At 41.0% G+C, this 21,116-nt stretch overlaps 1 protein-coding gene across 6 annotated transcripts in view; it reads left to right on the plus strand.

The window, feature by feature from the left end:
* The window catches only part of ATP8A1 (ATPase phospholipid transporting 8A1), a 1,017,459-nt gene that overhangs the window by 519,207 nt on the left and 477,136 nt on the right, over positions 1 to 21,116 (plus strand). For all 6 annotated transcript variants that reach the window (XM_085642166.1, XM_085642168.1, XM_085642167.1 and 3 more), the window contains 4 exons: positions 7,045 to 7,094; positions 8,817 to 8,886; positions 11,601 to 11,685; positions 20,637 to 20,776. In XM_085642166.1, the coding sequence (XP_085498292.1) occupies positions 7,045 to 7,094; positions 8,817 to 8,886; positions 11,601 to 11,685; positions 20,637 to 20,776 (345 nt within the window). The remainder of the gene's footprint in view (positions 1 to 7,044; positions 7,095 to 8,816; positions 8,887 to 11,600; positions 11,686 to 20,636; positions 20,777 to 21,116) is intronic.

Below are 21,116 nucleotides of genomic sequence, written 5' to 3' on the forward strand. Positions count from 1 at the left end.
GTTTATGCAACTGATAGGGATGATGGCCTCTTGCATTTTCATAGTGCCTTACGCAAGACTCCAGATGCGTCCACTCCAAGAGTGCTTAGCGCGCCAATGGAACCAGGCCCAGGGGCAACTGACAGATCTAGTGTTGGTAGACGGTAGCACCCATCGCTCTCTGCAGTGGTGGAACACCACAAATCTTTCCAGAGGTCGACCGTTCCTGGACCCGGTTCCACAAATAATACTAACAACAGACGCATCGCTCTCCTGCTGGGGAGCTCATCTATTACACCTCACAGTGCAGGGCACATGGACGCCGCAACAAAAGTTACTCCATATCAACCATCTGGAGTTACTGGCAATCTTTCTAGCCCTAAAATCCTTTCAAACACAGATTTTAGGCAAGGCAGTCCTCATTCGCACAGACAACATGTCGGCCATGTACTACATTAAAAAACAAGGCGGCACACACTCTCCACAGCTCTCTCAACTAGCACAGAGCATATGGAGATGGGCAATTCCACACAAAATCTTTCTCCTAGCCCAACATGTCCCAGGAGTCCGAAACACCATGGCAGATCTGCTCAGCAGACAGACTCAGCAGATCCACGAGTGGGAACTTCACCCACAGGTTCTTCATCCGTTCTTTCAGATGTGGGGGCATCCACAGATAGACCTCTTCGCCACCCACGAAAACAAAAAATGCCCAAGCTTCGCAGCCAGATACCCACACCCATTGTCCAAAGGCAATGCGATATGGATGAACTGGTCAGGCAAATTTGCGTACGCCTTTCCACCTCTCCCACTAATTCCATAAGTGGTGCGAAAGCTACAACAGCATTCCCTCACACTGATCCTAGTAGCTCCAACGTGGGCCAGACAAGCGTGGTACACCACGCCGCTGGAACTCGCGGTAGTACCACACCAAAAGCTACACCTCTCACCATGCCTCCTAACCCAGAACCATGGAGAGATCAGACACCCGGACCCAGCTCAGCTCAACCTTGCGATCTGGCTCCTGAGATCCTAGAATTCGGATACCTTAACCTTCCCCCTGACTGTATGAACGTCCTCAGAGAAGCTAGACGCCCTACCACTAGAGCCTGCTACGCTGCCAAGTGGAAAAGATTTGTTGTTTATTGCCATAACAACACAATCAATCCTCTAGACGTATCTATACAGCACATCATATGCTACTTGCTCCATCTACAAAGGTGTAACCTAGCATATACATCCATTCGGCTACACCTCGCAGCAATTGCCGCTTACCTACAGAACAGACAGCACCTATCACTTTTCAGAGTGCCTGCCATTAAAGCCTTCATGGAAGGCCTGAAATGAATAATTCCCCCCAGAGTACCACCCTCACCTGTGTGGAACTTAAATATAGTTCTCACAAGGCTAATGGGTCCGCCCTTTGAACCTTTGCATAAATGCGCACTGCAATTTCTCACATGGAAAACAACTTTTCTTGTAGCCATCACTTCCCTTAGAAGGGTCAGTGAGATACAAGCACTTACTATACAAGAACCTTTTCTCCAAATGCACCAGAACAAAGTTGTTCTCCGTACCAACCCAAAATTCCTACCCAAAGTCATTTCCCCCTTTCATCTAAACCAATCGGTAGAATTACCGGTATTTTTCTCGCAATCTCAAACTGTTGCAGAAAGGGCTCTACACACGCTAGATGTTAAACGGGCCTTACTTTACTATATCCAGAGAACACAACCTTTCAGAAAGACCAAACAACTATTTGGCTCTTTCTCTCCACCACACAAAGGCAACCCCATCTCAAAATAAGGGATAGCTAGGTGGATTGTAAAATGCATACAGATTTGCTACCACAAAGCAAAACGAACGCTATCTGTTCCCCCTAAAGCCCACTCTACACGAAAGATAGGGGCTTCTATGGCTTTTCTAGGGAACATCCCATTAGATGATATCTGCAAAGCAGCTACATGGTCAACACCGCACACTTTCACTAAACATTTCTGTGTAGATGTGCAAACCAAGCAACAAGCTAGTGTGGGCCAGGCTGTACTAAAAACACTATTTCAAACCACTGCAACAGATACTGGTGGTCGCCGCTAAGGTTGGGAACTGCTATATAGTCTATGAAAAAGTGTGTAATCTGCAGCTCATATGCCTCGAACGGAATATGCTACTTACCAGTATGCATCTGTTCTTGGCATGTAGAGCTGCAGATCTACACGCGCCCACCCGCCTCCCCGGCTACCTGTATCTGTTCCAGTCTATCTTATTTAGATACAACACACATGGGTTTCTTCACTGTTATTACTACGCTCCATCTTTCCCTGTTGGCGAAAAACAATCTGAGGATGGAGCCGAAGCCCATGCGCAATACGATCCAAGGGAGGAGTCACCGACCTTGTGACTTCCAAAGACTTTCCAAGAGGAAAAACAAACTGCAAACATCCGGGCCCAACACCAGATGGCGATCTATGCAAAAGTGTGTAGATCTGCAGCTCTACATGCCAAGAACAGATGCATACTGGTAAGTAGCATATCCCTTATACTTTGCACCACATTTCAATTAACATCACTCACACACTTTTGTACACAGTCTTGTCACCTATCTTACCAAGCTACATGAACTATAATTTGCCCCTTCTCTATGCACTATCTACACCCTTGGATATTATCTATAGTATAGCATGTAAAATTATTGCAGTCAATAAAACACTTATGACATCAGAATTTATATTAGTAGCCAGAACACAGTGCAATGGTACAGTAGCAAGTTATAGCTAATGTAGTGTGGCAAGTGAGGTGACAAGACTGTATATGCAAGTGCATGATTGATATTAATTAAAAGGTGGTGCGTACGTATAAAGGTGAGTTATAAGAATGACTTGCAGTAATATGAAAGCAGAACGTAAATGATATGTTATGGATTTGTTATGGTGGTTGTGTAATTTATGGTGTGTTTGGGGCGCAAATAAGATAGAAATAAATGTGTAAGTGGTGCATAAATCATAAAATTAAGAGATACCTATAGCTGTAGAGTTTCTAATGTTTGTGGAGCCTAATTTGGGATTTGTATACCAAACCTAAATAAGGTTTTCCTAACTATAACTTGTGTGTAACCTTTGTTTTTATGTGAATTTCAATTTTGTTTTTACAATATTAGTAACAATTTTATAATATTCGTCCAGTTTAGTTTAGTGGAGTGTTAAGTGGAGTGTGGTACAATATAGTGCCGGATAATGTTGCAAAGTGTACTTTGGTACAGTATATTGTAGTATAGTAAAGTGGGATGAGGTATAGTGTCGTAGTGTTGAGTGGAATGGCATACAGTGGAGTGACCTAGAGTGGAGTTGCATACAGTGGAGTGGCGTATTGTGAACTCTGATACAATAGAGTGGCATTTATTGGAATTATATGGAGTGTAGTGGTGTACAGTGCAGTAATATACAGTGGGATAGAATACAGCGGAGTGTGGTAAAGTGGATTGACGTCCTGTAAATATTGTAGAGTGTATTTGCATGCACATTCACGTACACTGTAGTGGTGAAGAGTTTAGTGCTATACACTGGAGTGTTGTACAGTTTAGGGGCCTTCATTGGAATATCATGTACTGAAATAGTGTATAGTGGAGTGGTGTACAGTAGTGTTGTAAACTGAAATAGCGTACACTGGAGTGGGATATATCGGGGTGCTATAGAGTTGAGTGGGGTATAATTGAGTGGTGTACAGTTGGCTTACGTAGAGTGGAGTATGGTGCAGTGTACTCTTGTAAAGTTAAATTACGAAAAATGAAGTGCCGTATATTGGAGTGTCGTACAGTGCAGTGGTGCCGAACGGTATATTGTAGACTACTGTGGGGTAAAGTGTAATGTGGTACATTGCAATAGCGTATAGTGGAGTAGCATGACCTATTGTGCGATAGAGTGGAGTACCATAGAATTTAGGATTGTTTCGTGTAATAAAGTTGGGATTAGTGACGTTAACTGTTTAGACGTACACTGGAGTGCTATATATTGGAGAAGCGTGCAGTAAAGGGCGTACAACTCAATAGGGTTCATTATAGAAGCGAAGACTGTAGTCACGTACAGTGAAGTGTGGTTTAGTGGAGTGGCGCATAATGGACTCTTGTAAAGGGAGAGGTGTGGCGCACCAGCCAGGGCGGCGAACTCCGGAGCACAGGGCTCATGGTTCGATCCTTAGTGCCGGAGGCAGATCAGCTCAACATCATGTGACTCTGGGCAATAGCTCATTTAATTTCCCTGACGGCCCCCAGCGCCTTGAGACCCTTAGGGGTGATTAGTTTGCGCTTTGCAAATACCAGTTTTTTTTTTTTTAAAGAGAAATAACATACATTTGATTGTGGTACAGTGCAGTGGTGCATTGTGCTTTTCAGTACAATGGAGTGGCATAGAGTGTAGTAGCAGAGTCTGGAATAGCATACACTCCAGTAGTGGGCCATAGTGGAATAGGATGTAGTGGAATAGCATAAATTGGAGTAGGGTACAGTGGATTAGGGTCAAGTTACGAGCAGCACAGTTTAGGAGTGTCCACTAAACTGGCATACACAAAAGTGAATACACTACAGTGGGGAACACTATATTAGTGTAGAGCAGGGGTCTCCAACCTTTTCTGTAATAGGAGCTATTCACTTTCAGTGAAACTCATCCCGAGCTATTAATATTAATAATGTAATAGTGACCACCCCTTCCACGATTGTTGGCTGTGATCACATCAGTGCACTAGGCAGGGTTTCGAGCAGTAATGTAAAAAAGGCTTTGACAATTTGAATTTAAATATTACATGGGTAATGCATAAAAGGCATAGCTGCAATCACCCTGGCACAAAAGTAAGAATATGAGTAATAGATCTCTCCAACACAAAAAATGTATTTAAATATGTTTAGAAATTAGGACAATTTTCTCCAAACATCAGCTGATCAGTTCTGAAAATGCACACATTTTAGTCTTGAATAAATGTGTTTTAATTTTGGTATTCATATAATTATTCAACTAAACAAAAGCTTCTTTATTAGTAAGCTGGTCTGCACACAGGAGAGCTACTCGCAGGTAGCTGGACAGCCACTTTTACTGGTTTGAGATACCTGGCTTAGATATAGTGGTGTACATTGCAATGTTGTATAGTCCATTTGGGTTGAGTACAGTGGAGTAGTGTACATTGGATTAACATACAATGTAGTGGCATACACTGTAGTGTCGTAAAATGGCATAGCATACTTTAAATTCAGTACAGTGGAGCGACGTAGGTTAAACAGACAGTGGAGTAACATAAAGTGAATTGTGTACTTGAAAAGAAATATAGCGTTAAAGTGTGCCCAAAGATGGAAATGTTTTCTCGCCAAAATAAATACTATAATATGTCGATGTTGTGGCAGGTCCCAAAAGGTGGGTAAATGAAATTGTTCTATATTTATTTTAATGAGCGTTTTGCGCAATCTGTTATTCGGATTTGGTTAAAACTTGGCTGGATTAGATATAATCATGCACAGATGCCTACTTGGGGTAGTGCAAATAAGTAGTGTAACTATTTTATACGTTTTAATTTATGTAATTTATGTGAGATCTGTTTTTGCAGTATGCTTGAGAAATTTGGATGTATTTCGCTGTGGTACTATGGTACATAGTGATGCCAACTCATTAGCTGATTGGCTCATTGTAATAACGAACTCTGGTAGCCGAGATGTAGTTCCAATTAATTTATTTAGACTTAGTTACAAGATGTTATGTTCATGTGAAGCAACCCCACCAGGAGCAGCCTGACTGCTGCTCAGTCCATACTCCAACTGTCACACCTCACCTCACAGGCACCAAAGCATTCAATTTCTGTCATCACACCAACATTCCATGCAGCACATTCACACTGGCTGAACAGCTGGGGATAAAGTAATCGGGCAAATACATAAACCGGATACTACCCTAATGACTGCCTTTACAGGCATGCTGTTTTTAGGTACACTTTGCCCATGTTCTGCATTATGCCTTTGGATATAGGTAAGTAATTGATACTGAAGTGGTAATAGGTTTTCTAAAATATTTATAAGTTTCTTTATATTTTTTTGTATAAATATGGAGTTGCGCAGTACTACCACCGTCCATTCTAACTTTGTCCATAGTTTTGTAGCATTTTACGGGGAACGGCTTTTTATTTTTAATAGCACAGTAATTTTTAGTAATTAATGTTCTACTCTGTCCCCTTTATCCATCATATTTAAATATGTTAAAATTGGAAAATACACTTTAGCACACTATGTTTACAGAATGTATTGTTTTAGTGTTTTGAAATGTCTTTTTTTTGGTACCGGGGTAGAACCACTGTACTCTGTAATTTGTTTTGAAATAAAATATATAAATTTATAAATATTTTTCACTTCCTATTACGACTTTAAAAAAGTGGTAATAGCTATTGGAAAAATACCAAACCTACATTATAAAGCGTAACACAGAACACAGGAAAACGCGAGGTGAAAACAAGATAGCTGCATTTAACTTCTGTAAAGGCAGTCATTAGCCAATCAGCTAATGACTTGTCACCGCTATGTACCTTGGGAATACCACAGTACTACTGCAGGCACAGATATACCTAAATTAAAAACACTTAAAACATATGAAATACTTAATCTACTTTCCTGCAGTACAGCACCTACTCATCTGTGAACCATATTATATAATCCTTCCAAATTTAGTCAAAAGCCGACTGACGGTTTTTGCGTTACGTGAAATACAGAAGTCTATGTAAAATACATTGGTATATATGCTTGTTTTGGGACCCCCTTTTTTTCTTTCCTCCCCTTTTACCAAACAGCGCAAAGCTGTCAGTTTTCTGAGAATAAAATGGGGGCAGTACGTCTGCAAAGTTTTGCAGAAATTCGTCAAACGGGCGCAAAGTTATTAAGGGACAAAAATTCCCCAAATCCCTATCTCTCGTGACCCTAACTATAATTACAGAGTGACTTCTGCCACCTGGTAACATATGTGTGTGTGTGTGTGTATATCTATATGTGTGTGTTTTCTGTTTCTTTTGTCACTTCCAACCAGAATTTCTCTTTGTTTCCAGCTTGGGCAAAAAGAAAGATATGAACTGTTGAATGTGCTTGAATTTACAAGGTAAAGACAACCATTGGTTATGTTTATAACTGGTTGCTAGTGTAATCTATAATCTTGTTGAATGTAATATGTTGCAATGCTTACTGTCAAATAATTAAATTAAAAGGATAATATGATTGCATTAGTTGGAAGAATTTATACATTAATTGATGTTCAGCAGAGTAGATAATGATATTATTCTTCTTAGTGTGTTTGCTTACCTCTTTGATCAGCCATTAAGTTAGTTATGATAATTTTTAGCTGAAAAATTGCAAAGTGTGAAAGTAGGGATTCTTGTGTCAGATATCATCCACGTTGCCTGTGGCATTCCATCAGGTGTCTCCAGCTTCATGTTTAATACCTAGGGGAGATCCTTGATTGACCTCCTCCAATACTGTTATCTCAGTTACCCCTGATACATTGATCACACACAACTTTAAAGTAACTGGATTGTTAAATCATTATTCCATCAAGGTGGGGTACCTTTCAGAATAGTTTCACAGATTTTGGTTCCTGGCCGCTGCCGGTAGTTTAAAAACATATTATTTTCACTCGCCTGCCCCATTTCAGTTTGTGAAACGTATGTCTCTTATGGGAGTGGTGAATTACCTAAGGGGTGCCTCTGACATGAACATGGACTTCCTAGTGCATACTGTAGCTTGGTAAAATTGCAGAAAATGTTCCTTTTTTGGCTGTCAGGAAAGCCCAGGAATAGTGATCAACTCATGTTTTAGACTAAGCCAGTGCTTTCCACATTAGTAGTCCTGCTGATGAGTTTTACGAGGAGAAGTGCATTTAGATGCATCATATTTCTTTGAAATATTCACTGGTGCCTTGTTAATTGTGCCATTTATTAACTTGTGTGCACGATGTTCAAACGTTTGTGGGGTGTCACTGTTCTGTGTTTGGTGCTGAATATAATGAGGTTTGTAGTACTTGACCCTCTATCTTTCTTCTACATTAATGAAGTTTATCCAGTACAGACCTTTTAGATTTTGTCACGCAGAAAGGAAGGAATCCAATTGCAAGGCCAGTTCTGTTACCATTGCCACTTCAGAAATCAATCAAATAGGATTTTGTTATTAACTGCATTGTAAGAGGGTCTTGATCCAGCATGATACGCCTAATGCTAATCTAAGTGATCTTTGCTAACTTGGTCAGTCTCATTGTTGGATTTCCAGTAGTTGATGTGCAGCATGGCAGTTTTATGATATAGCTCTCCTTAATCCATCTTCTTGGGAAACGGACTACTTTGGTAAGGTGTTAAAGGATTAGGGATATGCAAAAGGAATGTGTCTTTTAGGAGATATTTGAGATTGGTTTATGTTCCACCCTTTTGAGATTCCATTGGAGTTATTTCTGTTTTGTGCTTCCCATCAAGCAATGCACTAAATCCAGAGGTTTATGTGCCAACATTATAATTAAGAACTGCATCGTTGCTGGTCACTGAAGCTAGTGGACTGAAATTTGTTAGTGATCCTGCCTGTGACTTAAAAATATTACAAAGAATTAGTATTTTATTTAGAAAGAAAAGTGGATCAGTTGGAACAATTTTGTAATTCAACAAGTAGATTGTTTTAGTCTGTTGCACAATTTCATTCACCAGGTATATAATGTACAATATTGATAGATGGATCAGTTGATTAACTCCTCAGTATGATTTATGGTGCTTTGTATTCCACTGTAAGATTTTTAATGTTGTTGTTCCTTAATGTAATTAGAGGTCTAATCATATTTTTGCAGCAACAGAAAAAGAATGTCTGTGATCGTTCGTAATGGTGCCGGTAAAATTAGACTATACTGCAAAGGAGCGGTAAGTTAATATTATATTGTTTTATGTCAGACATCACATATTTGTTGAGTGTGCCCAAATAAGTTGTTGGTTCTGTGATAAACCTTGTGACATGTTACAATATGAACTGTCTTGTATATACTCTGCCCAAGATAGAAGCATCTTGAAACAGGTGAGTGGATCACAATCCCATTGCTGATCACTCTAAGAAAACAACTAGCATTTTCAAAACCACAAGTTATAATTTTTTGTTTTGTTTTGTTTTTAAATGCCATGTCAATGCTAATACATCTGCATTTTGTTTTGTTATGGGAAGTGTTTGACAATAGTTGAGTGACTATTTGTGTGTTGCTCCCAGCTGTCCTAGAATTAAAATCCCATAAAGAGGCAACACCTTGGGCTACAGAAATATGCAAGTAGAGAGAAGGTCCCTTTTGATGAACATGCTGCATTACAACAATTAAGCTGTAACTTCAAAGTAGCTTGTAATAAAAAGGAGTCAATAGAGTAAATGTGCAATGTAAATAGTGAACCTTAAAGGCACAAAGAGCAAACTACCGCATCACTGATATTTTTGACAGTGGGCCAGTTTTCGTTGCAGCTGTAAGAAACTTTTGAAAACAAAAAAACCTAAACCCAAGACCATGTTGTTAAAGCTAACTAAAACAAATGAACTTGCAAGGGTGATTAATGAGAAGCCTTAACCTTCCTTAAAGAAAAACAGAGCACACTTCCTAAGGAAAAAAAGACATAAACTAACACTTAAAATGCCATCACGGCAGTTAATTAAATACCTCAAAGAACAAGCACTGACTCACTTCTGCAGTTGAACAGAAGGACTGCTTGAAAACCACCATCATTGGGACTCGCATGGGACAGTGTAACAATCCTCAATGCCATTGCTTTGACAGACAGACAGTGCTAAACAATGAACAACCCAGGAAAGCCAATGGCTAATGAATGCTGACGCAAAGCCCACTCTTTCTATGCTAGTTTTTAAATGTACATTTTTAAAGTATTGTTAACATGAGATCTCCTAGAGAGCGAAAACTCTCTGTGGTGAGACCTAAAAAAAGGAGAACGTATGGCATAAATCCATGAATTGAGACACCTCAACTTTTTGTTCATTTGCTCATCCTTAATGATCTTCTTTAAAAGCATGATTGTGTTTATTTCACTCGTAGACCCACTGCACTTGAGCACAGAAAATAAATTGCAACATGCTCATAATCTTTCCATTTCAGTGCATGAAAAACTACTAAAACTGATAGCACGGGATAGGCTGGTGGCAGATATGCACTGCTACTGTCTTACAGGCTATCACAGTGGACTTAGCAGTTGGAGAGCTTTCAATTGTTGCAACTCATTAGCAGTTCCTTAGCTTGGGCTTAGTGCAAATGTCTTAATGATTTGCAGTACCCCATTAGTAAGATCTAGATTCCTACAGGCTGGATGAATCTAACGCAGGACCTCAAAGATGGCAGCTATCCACAATACCATTCCTCGACCTAATTAATATCCTTCTTAGTAGGTGTTCCATCCAATGTTTCACCTATTATCCAACCTTATTTAAATGTGATTCACAGGTGTTTGGTTTCTCTCTGTTGCAAGGTTCTCTGGCATCAGTGGTGGCCAGAAGACGTTTGGGGGGTCCCATCCAAGCCATATAACCTTTTACTATATACTTTTTTTCCATGTGGGTTGATTGCAAGTTAAAGTGTGTCTTGTTGATACCCATAACTCTGGCATGTATCTGAACTCCTATAGCTATGTTGGTTGCCCTTGCACTCCATCTTGTAAATTGGCGAATTTGGAATCATCCAGAGCCGATTCTCTACTAAGTCTATGAAAGAGCAAGTTTAGGAGGGGTCTAGCTCAGAACTAATGATACAATGGTTCCAATCCCATCCACGCTGTCTGCCTCTTCTCAGTTTTGAAAACTTGTAGTATTGTAGATGGCCTGTTGGCTTGAAGTGTTGTTGTTAGCTATTCTTAACTGATACGATTAGTTTAGTACTACAACATCTTGTACACCATCTAGATAAGCCACTGTTATTTCAGCTTAATTTCAATAGTCAAGGAAAATTTGTTTCATGTTAATTACACAGAGCGTGTAATCTTATAAAACAGTTTTACATTTATATTTCAAACACAATGTATTCAGTGGTTAAAACATTGAAAACTGTCAAATCTGTGAAACGTCTGAGATCACCACAAAAAAAATGCTTTTTAAGGCACACATTCAAGTTAAAGAGAACCTACATTTCTTCCAGTTGTACATTATCTTTTACTATACTATAAAAGAAATTTCATATCTTCAGTTGATGTTCACATTAAAGTCATACAGCAAGACAGCAACTGTACAGGTTATTTGCAATTGTTGCTTGAACTGTGTCACCTGGTGAAGCTGTATACTGATAAGGCTAGTAGGAGTAAATGTTCTTACCAAAGTGATTAAGTAGATATTTATAAGACAAATACTGTAGACGGTCATTTCACCCTGTGTAAAATGTAATAAACTGTACAAGGTCTCTATTGTTCAAATATGTCACATAAATTGAAAATGAAACACCCCTGTAATCTTTATATTTTGGGAAGTAAGTCACGTGTTAATCACATTGGAGGCCCTATTAAACACGATATCTAATTTGGGTAGATATTGATATTGAATGTGACATCAAAAGGAAATGTATATATTTATATGTAACATTGTCTTTTTACTGTTTGTTTTTCAGGACACAGTAATTTATGAACGCCTGGCTGAAAGTTCTAAATATAAAGAAATAACTTTAAAACATTTAGAACAGTTTGCTACTGAAGGTAAGTTGCAGATACTGGTGTATATGGTGTGAAAAACTATTTGATAATTGTTCCAGCAAGGAAACGTTTCACACACACACCACTACCAGGAGTTTACATACTCTTCTTCTGAATGCCTGGACAAGAACCTAATCCGAATAGCTCATCATTTATATGAGCAATGTGATTCTTTTGCAGTTAGTATTTCAGAATTTTGATCTAGAAAGCTCCTGAGGGTGCAGAAATTATGACCACTGCACAAAGAAACTCTACTGTGCCCAGGGGATCCTGCAAAACATAACTTTAAAATAATTCCCCTGGCTGAATGACAGATATTGTGCAAGAAAAGTGACCACAATTAAAGTGCAACGAAATGCCAGTAAAGAAGTAAAGGTTTCATCATTAGAAGCGGTCTTGCTGCTGGCCCACTTGGACTCCTTCCTTTAGTACAGAAAGGTGACCAAACGTTTGGTACTTTCACTGGGCGCAGAGGAGGTGGTGCTTGAACCGGTGCATCCTGGAGAGTCAAATCACTAAAAAACAGTGAAGTAGTTTACAGAATATAAAGCCATTAACAATTCCTGAAGGAAAGTCTAGTGCCTGAGGATTGAGTCTTTTGATCAGACATCAATTTAAAAAATACATAGCCTACAGGCCACATCATGACTACTTTGCTGATGAGGATAGGGAAGAAATTAATATTTATTCAGCGTCAATTACAAAGAGCCCAAACCACTTTGTAATCTGTGACTCTCACACCACGGCTGCAGATCGTAGCGTGTAGAACACAGAGATGTGCCTTTTGTGTTTTGAAATGAGATGAGCACTAGACAACATTCAGATAGGTAGAAGGAAAATCACAAGTGTTATGCCATATTAAAGGTTAGGAAGTAATTACCCAGTATAAACACCATCACAGCACCTCCCCATTTTGGAAACACAAAAAAGGATTAGTAGCAAATGTAATCTTACAGAACGTTTGGCGGTCGCTAACTCAACCTTCCTATCTAAACTCTGGTTCCCCACTTGTTTTCCACACTCCTTTCTTGAACTTAAAGCATTTTGAAAGTTGTCTCAATGAACTATACCACAGTATCTGTACTCTTCTTTGGGTCCTGCTATTTTAGCAAATTCGATTCCATGCTTTCATTTTAGCATTAACTCCAACAGACCCTAATGGCATGCTTAGCTAAGACACAAAGGACTCAACACTGCTGTCAGAATTAATCTCTAGTGTCACCGATGACATGTAGCTTGGAAACATTACCACTTGTACCAGCTGAACGTCCAGCAACAGCAGGCATATCAAGTCTACCACCACACACCAAACTCACTAGTAGTCAAGCAAGATCCCGGTTGAGCATCAAGTATTGCCAAGTAGACTTCTCTAGCTGTACCAAAACAATTCCACAGTCACCCCACCACCTACCATGAGAAAGATTCACAGATCCTCTGACTGCACAAATTACACAAATTGCAGGATCAAACTTTGAATGAACCTTCTCTACAAAACCAAGAGATTTGACCTTCACTGTATCACCAAGTCATCAACGAAACACTTTATTTTACGCATCATAGTATTGCATACTTTCCCCCGTGCAAGCTTATATCTCCCTTACTGAATAAAGATCATCTGTATTCTCCACATTGACTGTAATACTTAAACATACAGGTATTAATTTACAATATGGTTCTCTGGTTTTCAAATATTGAAATATTGTAATGCCAGCTGTTGAATGTGGCGTCAAATGGTAGTTCTAAATCCAGTGCTATACTGTGCTTTCAGTATCTAGTCTTGAGTCAACAAGTTAGATGTGTTCCTTAAACAATATGTTTGCTCATCCCACTAATCCATTTGATTGAGTATTGTCAAGAGATACTTCTAAGTGTTTGACATCCACTTCTTCATTAAAAATTGGCAAAAATATTTAATCTAAATTGGGCACTGTTCTGATGCAATGCCTTTAGGACAACCTACTGGTGGTTGTCAGTAGATAGTCCTAGTTATGACCATATTTCCATAGGAAAAGCATTTTTTGACTTGCCTATATCTTTGGTGCTGTTTCAAGAATCTTCATGAAATTTAACCAAAAAAGTGTGCCGATGATTTTTGTTGCACATGGAACGATTCAAGGGTATCCATCAAGTGGGGGTAGGGGATCAAAAAAGTGTTTTTCCAATGTTAACTTGCATTGAGATTTCAAGCATGACTACTGCCCAAACTGCTAGACAGAATTTAACCAAATTTAGCAGAAAGGTAGCCCTTGGTCTAGAAAGAACCCTTTTTGTTATTTGGTGTAATTCCTGTCAGTTGTTTTCGATATGTTCAATATATATAAATATATATATATCTTTTTTTTTCATTAAAAAAACAAAGGTTACAGGGACGTTATAGTTAGGCTCGGATTTCACTGGTTCAAAACCAGTGAAATTCAGCAGTTACCTGAGCTTACTATAACTTACACACCCGCAATGCACTACTTATGACCTCACATATTACATCATTTATGACATGGTCAGTGACCTCACTGATGGCTTCACTCATGACATCTTGACATCACTGATGACATTCTGTGATTGTATGTGTTTTCTAAACGTTTTTGTGTGTTAACTGTATATGCTACTGTATCCCAAAAGTTATATTAGTATACTCCGTGTACTAGTAATGAATGGTTTCTTTTTTTAACATAGTTTATATGAGTTGCTATGTGACTGTGTATTTGTGTGTGTTGTGTGTGAGTGGGTGTTTGAGTGACTGTACAGGTGTGTGAGTGGGTGTGTGAGTGGCTGTATGGGTGTGTTAGTGGGTGGCTGAGTAGCTGTGTGGGTAACTTAGTGGCTGTGTGAGTGGCTGTATTGGTGAGTGAGTGTGTGTGTCCGTGTTAGACCTGGCATCATTGGAATTGGTTTTCCCTGTATTTTTGCCTTTGTCTCCTGTGTTTTTGCTGTGTGTTGGACTTCGTTTTGCTGGTCTAGATGCTTTGGGCACTTTGCCACTGCTGTTCAGTGCCAGAGTGCAAGTGCTCCCTTTGTAAATTATTGTTATGGATTGGTGTTTGCATAATTAGCTTTTTTGATTTACTAGTCAGTCCCTAGGACAGTGCACTGTGTTTGCCCAGGGCCTGTAAATTAAATGCTGCTTGTGGGCCTGCAGCACTGGTTGTGCCACCCACCTAAGCAGCCTGTAAATGTAACTGAGATCTGCCACTGCAGGATCTGTGCACAGTTTGGTTTGGCACCCACTTGCCAGGCCCTACCATTCCCTTTTCTTACATGTTAGTCACCCCTAAGGTAGGCCCAAGGTACCCATGTGGCAGGGTGCAGTGTATGTGAAGGGTAGGACATGCCCTGATGTGTGTGGCATGTCTTGATAGTGAAATACTGCCAATGTGTTTGTTTTTCACTTCTGTAAGGCAATCAGTCCCCATAGGATGGAATGGGGAGTTTGCTTATAACATCTTATAAGCATAACTGTCCCTGGGAACAAGATAGGGGAATAAAATGTGATATGCCTGAACTCAGAATGTTAAGATGCTTCTTCTAGTGAGGGTGAATTTTTACATTCTGGGTTTGAAAATACCACTTTTAGAAAGTAGGGATTTTCTTGCTTAGCCATCCAGTTAGCCTCTGCTAGGTTGGCATTGACTGTCTGGCTTTGGAGTGACAGGGGCTGTGGATGTACATTCTGTTCAGACAGCCACTTGGGGGGTTGATGTGTGTCCTGCCTTTCCAGAGTGAGTCAGGGCTAGGCTGAATAGACTTGGGTTGCATTTAGAGTAGGGGGAGGCAATTCCTTTCACACCTGAATGGGCCTGGTCTGCTTTGGACAATGCTGTCTCCACCTCCTGCCGGGCAGCTGCACCAGAGAGGACAGAACTGGTTTTGGCTGGGCACAGGGCTTCTCTGCCACCAGAGAACAAAGGATTTTGCTGTATAAATATTTGGGTCTAGACCCCAGAACTTTAGACTACTTCTTGAAATCAAGAGGAACATGCCAAGGAGGAGAGCTGGAAGAAACTGGAAGAGGAGTACTGCCTGTTTGCTGTGTGCGGTCTGGGGTTGGCCTGCAGTGTCCGTTTCTGCCAAGGAGAGGAACTATGTGTGTATCCTGCTTGCAAAGTGTCTCCAAGGGCTTGAAGTGGAGCTTGCCCCCTGTTCAAGAGGTCTCAAGAACAGCAAAGACCTCATCATCCTTCTGGGCACCGTCTCTGGATCCGCTGGTCTTAGTCGCGGCAGAAGAAAAGGGCAACCGACTCAGTCACCGAGTCCGTCTCAGGATTCCGTGTCCTGAAGGCACCACAGAGAGCACTGCCTCGCAACGCAACCCTGGCCTCACCGACTCAGTCAACGAGCAGCTGCTTGCATGGCGTCCTGTGGGTACCGCACTCAGCACCGCTGCGCTACAAACTGCACAGACGTCACAGACTCCGTCGCTGCCCGACACAAACATCAACTGGCTCCATCATTGCACCGTGACCTGCCAGCACTGCATGAAGCACCGTCTCACCCTGCAATGCAAGCCTTGACCTCACCGACTCCGTCAACGAGCCACTGCCTGCACTGAGCGGTGAGGACACCGCACGCTGCAACGCTTCCATCTCACATCGCAACCGCAACGGTTGCCCGACCGACTCGCATCGGCGCGTTGGCCGCAACAAGAAGGGTACGGTCTCCGATTCTGTCTACGCTTTAGCTGACCCGTACCGACTCGGTTGGCTAGAATTGTTGGACTCTGTCGTGTTCAGTATGGCGGTAGCCCCGAACAGAGCTACAGAGTCGGAGGAACTGTTTTTTCATGTTATTCTTGCAATTTAAAGGTTATTATGCACAGTAACTATTTTTACAGTATTGTATGTTGGATTCTTGTTGTTTTTGGTCTTGTTGGTTTAGATAAAGTTTTGCTTAGTTTTCTAAACTGGTTTGGTGTCCATTTGTAGTGTCTTCACTGTGCTACTGTATGCATGCACAAATGCTTTACACACTGCCTCTGAGATAAGCCTGTCTGCTCGTGCCATGCGGGTAAACAGGGGTTATTTTAGAAGTGTTTCCCCCTGACCCTGACTAGGAAGAAGGGCCCCTAATTGGACAAAGGTACCTACTACCTCTGTCAACTAGAAACCCCCATTTCTAAAAGTCAGTGACTGTGTAGGTGGGTGGGTGAGTGAGTGGCTGTGTGGGTGGGTTTGTGTCAATGACTATGGGTGAGTGACTGGGTGTCTGAATTGTTGTTTGAGTGAGTGATTGGGAGTGTAAATGGCTCTATGGGTGAGTGAGTGGCTGTTTGAGTGAGTGTTTGGGTAAGTGAGTTGGTGTGAGGGGCTGTATGGAAGAGTACGTGTCTGTGTGGTTGGCTGTATGGGTGATGAGCGCCTGTGTGAGTGGTTGTATGGATGTGTCAATGGGTATATAAGTATTTGTGTGGGTGTGGGAGTGGTTGTATGGGTGTGTGAGTGGATGTATATGTGAATAACTGAGTGTGTCAGAAACTGTATGGGTGAGTGTGTGGCTGTGTGAGTGGCTGTATAGGTGAGGGACTGGTTGTATGATCAGGCTCTATGAGTGAATGGGTGTTTGAGTGGCTCTATGGCTAAGTGAGTGGTTATGTAAGTACTTGTACGGGTCTGTGAATAGGTATGTGAGTGGTTGTGTGGGTGTGTGAGTAGGCATATAAGAGATTGCATGGGGTGTAAGTGGGTGGGTGTGTGAGTGGTTCTGTGGATGATGTCATCAGTGATGCTACTAACCATGTCATGAGTTATGTTATATGAGGTCATAAGTAATAAGTAGTGCATTGTGGGCACGTAAGTTATAGTTAGCTCAGATAACTATAACTGCTGAATTTCACTGGTCTTGTACAAATGAAATCTGAGCCTAACTAGAACGTCCCTGTAACCTTTGTTTTTTTCAATGAAAAAAATATATATATGTATATCGAACATATCGAAAACTACTGAAAGGAATTACACCAAATAACTTTAACACCCCCGTAATCTTTGCTATTTTCAGTGAATTTCTAAGGTATTTTTATTCTATTTCCTAACTATTATGTTCCTGTAAACTTTGTTTTTTTCAGTGAATTTCTACGATTTTTTTTATTCTATAGCCTAACTATAATGTCCTTTTTTCAGTGGATTTGTATGTTTTTGTAAATCTATTTTCTAATTATAACGTTCCTGTAGCCTTTAGTTTTTTCAGTGAATTTCTAAGGCATTTTTTATTCAATTTCCTCTCTATAACGTTCCTGTAACCTTTGGTTTTATAAGTGAATGTGTAAGGTTTTTTAAATTTAATTTCCTTACTGTAACCTTTGACTATGAGTGTGTGAGTGAGTGCATGAGTGTCTCAGTGGGTGCATGAGTGTCTGAGTAGGTTTGTAAGTAGGTGTGAGAGAGTATGAGTGGGCTGTAATTGAGTATTTTAGGGTCTCAGTGGGTCTCTGAGTGGGTGTGTGAGTCTCAGAGGGACTGTGAGTTGATGCGTGAGTCTGAGTAGATCTGTGAGTGGGTGAGAATATGAGTGATTCTGTAAGTGGGTGTATGAGTGTCTGACTGCGTCTGTGAGGGGGTGTATGTATTTGAGTTTATCTGTGAGTGGGTGCATGAGTGAATGGGATTGTGAGAGTGTCTGAGTTGTTCTGTGAGTAGGTGCATGAGTGCCTGAGTGAGTGCTGCTTGTTTTCTGTAGGCCTGGGTGGTGCTCGCAGAGTTTCACTTCGTGGAGTTACTGAAACTGGCGTCGTATTTCTCGGCCACCCCAAATGAATTCCCCTTGGCTGCAGAGGGTTGTTGGTCACCAAGAACCCCTTAAGTTTCATATAGGTACCCTAATATAGGCCCGGGTAACATCATACCCTTTCACCTACATCACCTCCACTACACTACACAGTAACAGGCCTTTTAGGATTGAACCTTTACCTAGTTCTAGTCCTGGACGCAGAAGGAGGGTTTCCCTGAACAATAGCGTTCTATGACTCCATCTTTAGACTTGACACAGGTTGAATGAATATTCATAAGGGTTCTTGGAAACCAGACTGGGACTACATCCACCTGCATGATATCTACATACAAGGTTCATCCCATACGTCATCCTCAAACCCAAAAATGGCTAATACAAGAAACTAGGGACAAAGGAACCCTAGATACTTTTCTGTATAAATACAGCACCTCTTGCTAGTATTCGAGGGAACCAAGACTTCCAGGCGGACACACTGACCAGAGACGCTGAGGCTCCTGCATGCAGATGCTCCAGCTCACAGTGGTCTAAACATCCCTTGCGGGGTGTCTAACTCGAGACCAGGACAGGGTTCTACAATCTCTTGCTTCAGGTAATGGGGTTAGACTAAACCTAGAGGCATTCTTGGCTTCACACCTACTCACATGCTAGGTACACTTAGGTACATCTAGATAGGCATTGTAGGAGTACGCGCACGTTCTTTTATCATGCATTTTATATCCATGTATGTGTTCATGACTATTGCAAAATGGTAGAACTGTACTATCCTTTGTATTCACTGTACTGCTGATCATATAGCTCTGCTACTGTTTGACGGTTGTCGAGGCACATATATTTTACACTAGAAGAACAACTGTGCAATAAATACTTATTGTAACACACCCGACTGTTTCTTCTGTGTAACTCTCTGAGAGAAACTAAGTGAGCACGAGCGACTGAGCGAAAAGTAGTACATTGTTTCCACAATCCTGGGGTATCAGGGTTGTCATGTTCTAAGGTTGCCAGAAATTATTCTCTCCCCCGATAAGAGGAGATTATAGTGGCATTGTGAGCTAGCTAATGCAAACAGGCTAGCATTCGCGGTGGGGGTGCTCAGAGTTAGTCTGCCACCAATCCTACAGTTTGTTATTCAAATGTGCAGGTCCTGTATGGGTAATATAGGAACTACACTACATGGCATGTGTGGAAAAGGTATAGGTCTAGTAAAGACCTGCATGGTAAAGACATTTGCTTTTCATGGTCGCGTTATAAAGGCATGCGGGGTAATGGTGTGCGTGATTCTGACATACCACCTCTTTTTTCTCATAGGCTAAGGTCGCTACATGAGAGGGTAATAACCTGATTTTGTTCCTTGCTACCTTTTTTGTCGCTTCCCAATAGATTGATATAGGAAACCCCGAATCTGCTGCTACTTTTATCTCCACTTTTCCACTCTTTCTAGTTTCCACTTATGTGTTTTGAATGAATTCACTATTTTAGATCCTTCAAAATCACAAATTAAGTGATCCTTCTGAATGACATTAACTTGAAGTCCTCCTCTGACGTACTTTTGCAAAACGACAATTTTTTTTTACATTTCATGCATCGTCGCTGCAACACATGCTTCAATAGGTCCAGAAGGCCAGGTCTATTGCCTATGCTACTGCTTTTTTTTTAACCCCAATGTCACTATTAGCCCCCATCTCTTTTCCCCACTGACCCACAAATGAAACAAAGAAGGATGAGGTGCGAATCCCTCATCCTCCTCCCCACTTCCTTGATCATATTTGGCTACTCCATTCAAGTCATTCCAGTAGGCAGGTTCTCCACAAAGATGCCAAATTCCTGGGCCTACAATTGGACAAAGACATGTAGCGCCTGGCCCAGGACATTTGTTTACTGAGGTTTGGCACTAGCCAAGGGACCAACTTGCAAGAGACCTTGCCCCAGAAAAAACGATTTATGCTGTCGACAACCACAGGTATAAATTAAGTACTGTGCATAAGTCTTTGATTTTGCCTTGAACAAAGCTACTCATTAGTCTGGTGCTTATACTGTTGCTAGCGTAATTGACGCTTATGATATGTTCTATATTTGAAGGGCATGCTATTTCCCATCACCCTCATGTAAGTTCTCTAAATCATGCTGCTATTAGTTGTGAATTGTGTGACCAGTAGCCCATCGTCATACAAAACGGACTCCATGTTTAAATTAAACAGTATTGTTTATATTTTTGATCATTTTATTTTTCTGACTTTTAGGTTTAAGAACTCTGTGTTTTGCAGTTGCTGAAATATCCGAAACCGCATATGAAGAGTGGTTGAAGCTCTTCCAGCGAGCTTCCGCTGGAGTTCAAAACCGCGCCCTTAAACTTGAGGAAAGTTATGAGATGATCGAAAAAGTGAGTGGTTGATGCTCGTGGTGTATTTTATAAACCAGCGGTATTTCTCGAGTGAGCCCTAGTCTGTGACAGAGCATGGTTATCATACAGTTACCACCTGTACTAATGGATGCCTTTTCTTATTGACTTCTTATGTTATTCTTTATGTGGACCTCTGCCTATCCTTCAGACTGAATCTCGAACATTTTGTGTCAGGTTCTCCCTTCCCCCTCCACCAAGCATTTGCACTAAGTGAGACTGCAGATCTGTGACACTCAAACAAAAGTGACTTCGTGTGTCTACATGAGGTGCCAGGGAAGCTGACGACATTATTTCTCGTGCCTCAATGACGTGGGAATAG

This window comes from Triturus cristatus, chromosome 2_2, assembly GCF_964204655.1.
Source record: "Triturus cristatus chromosome 2_2, aTriCri1.1, whole genome shotgun sequence".
Taxonomy (NCBI): Eukaryota; Metazoa; Chordata; class Amphibia; order Caudata; family Salamandridae; genus Triturus; species Triturus cristatus.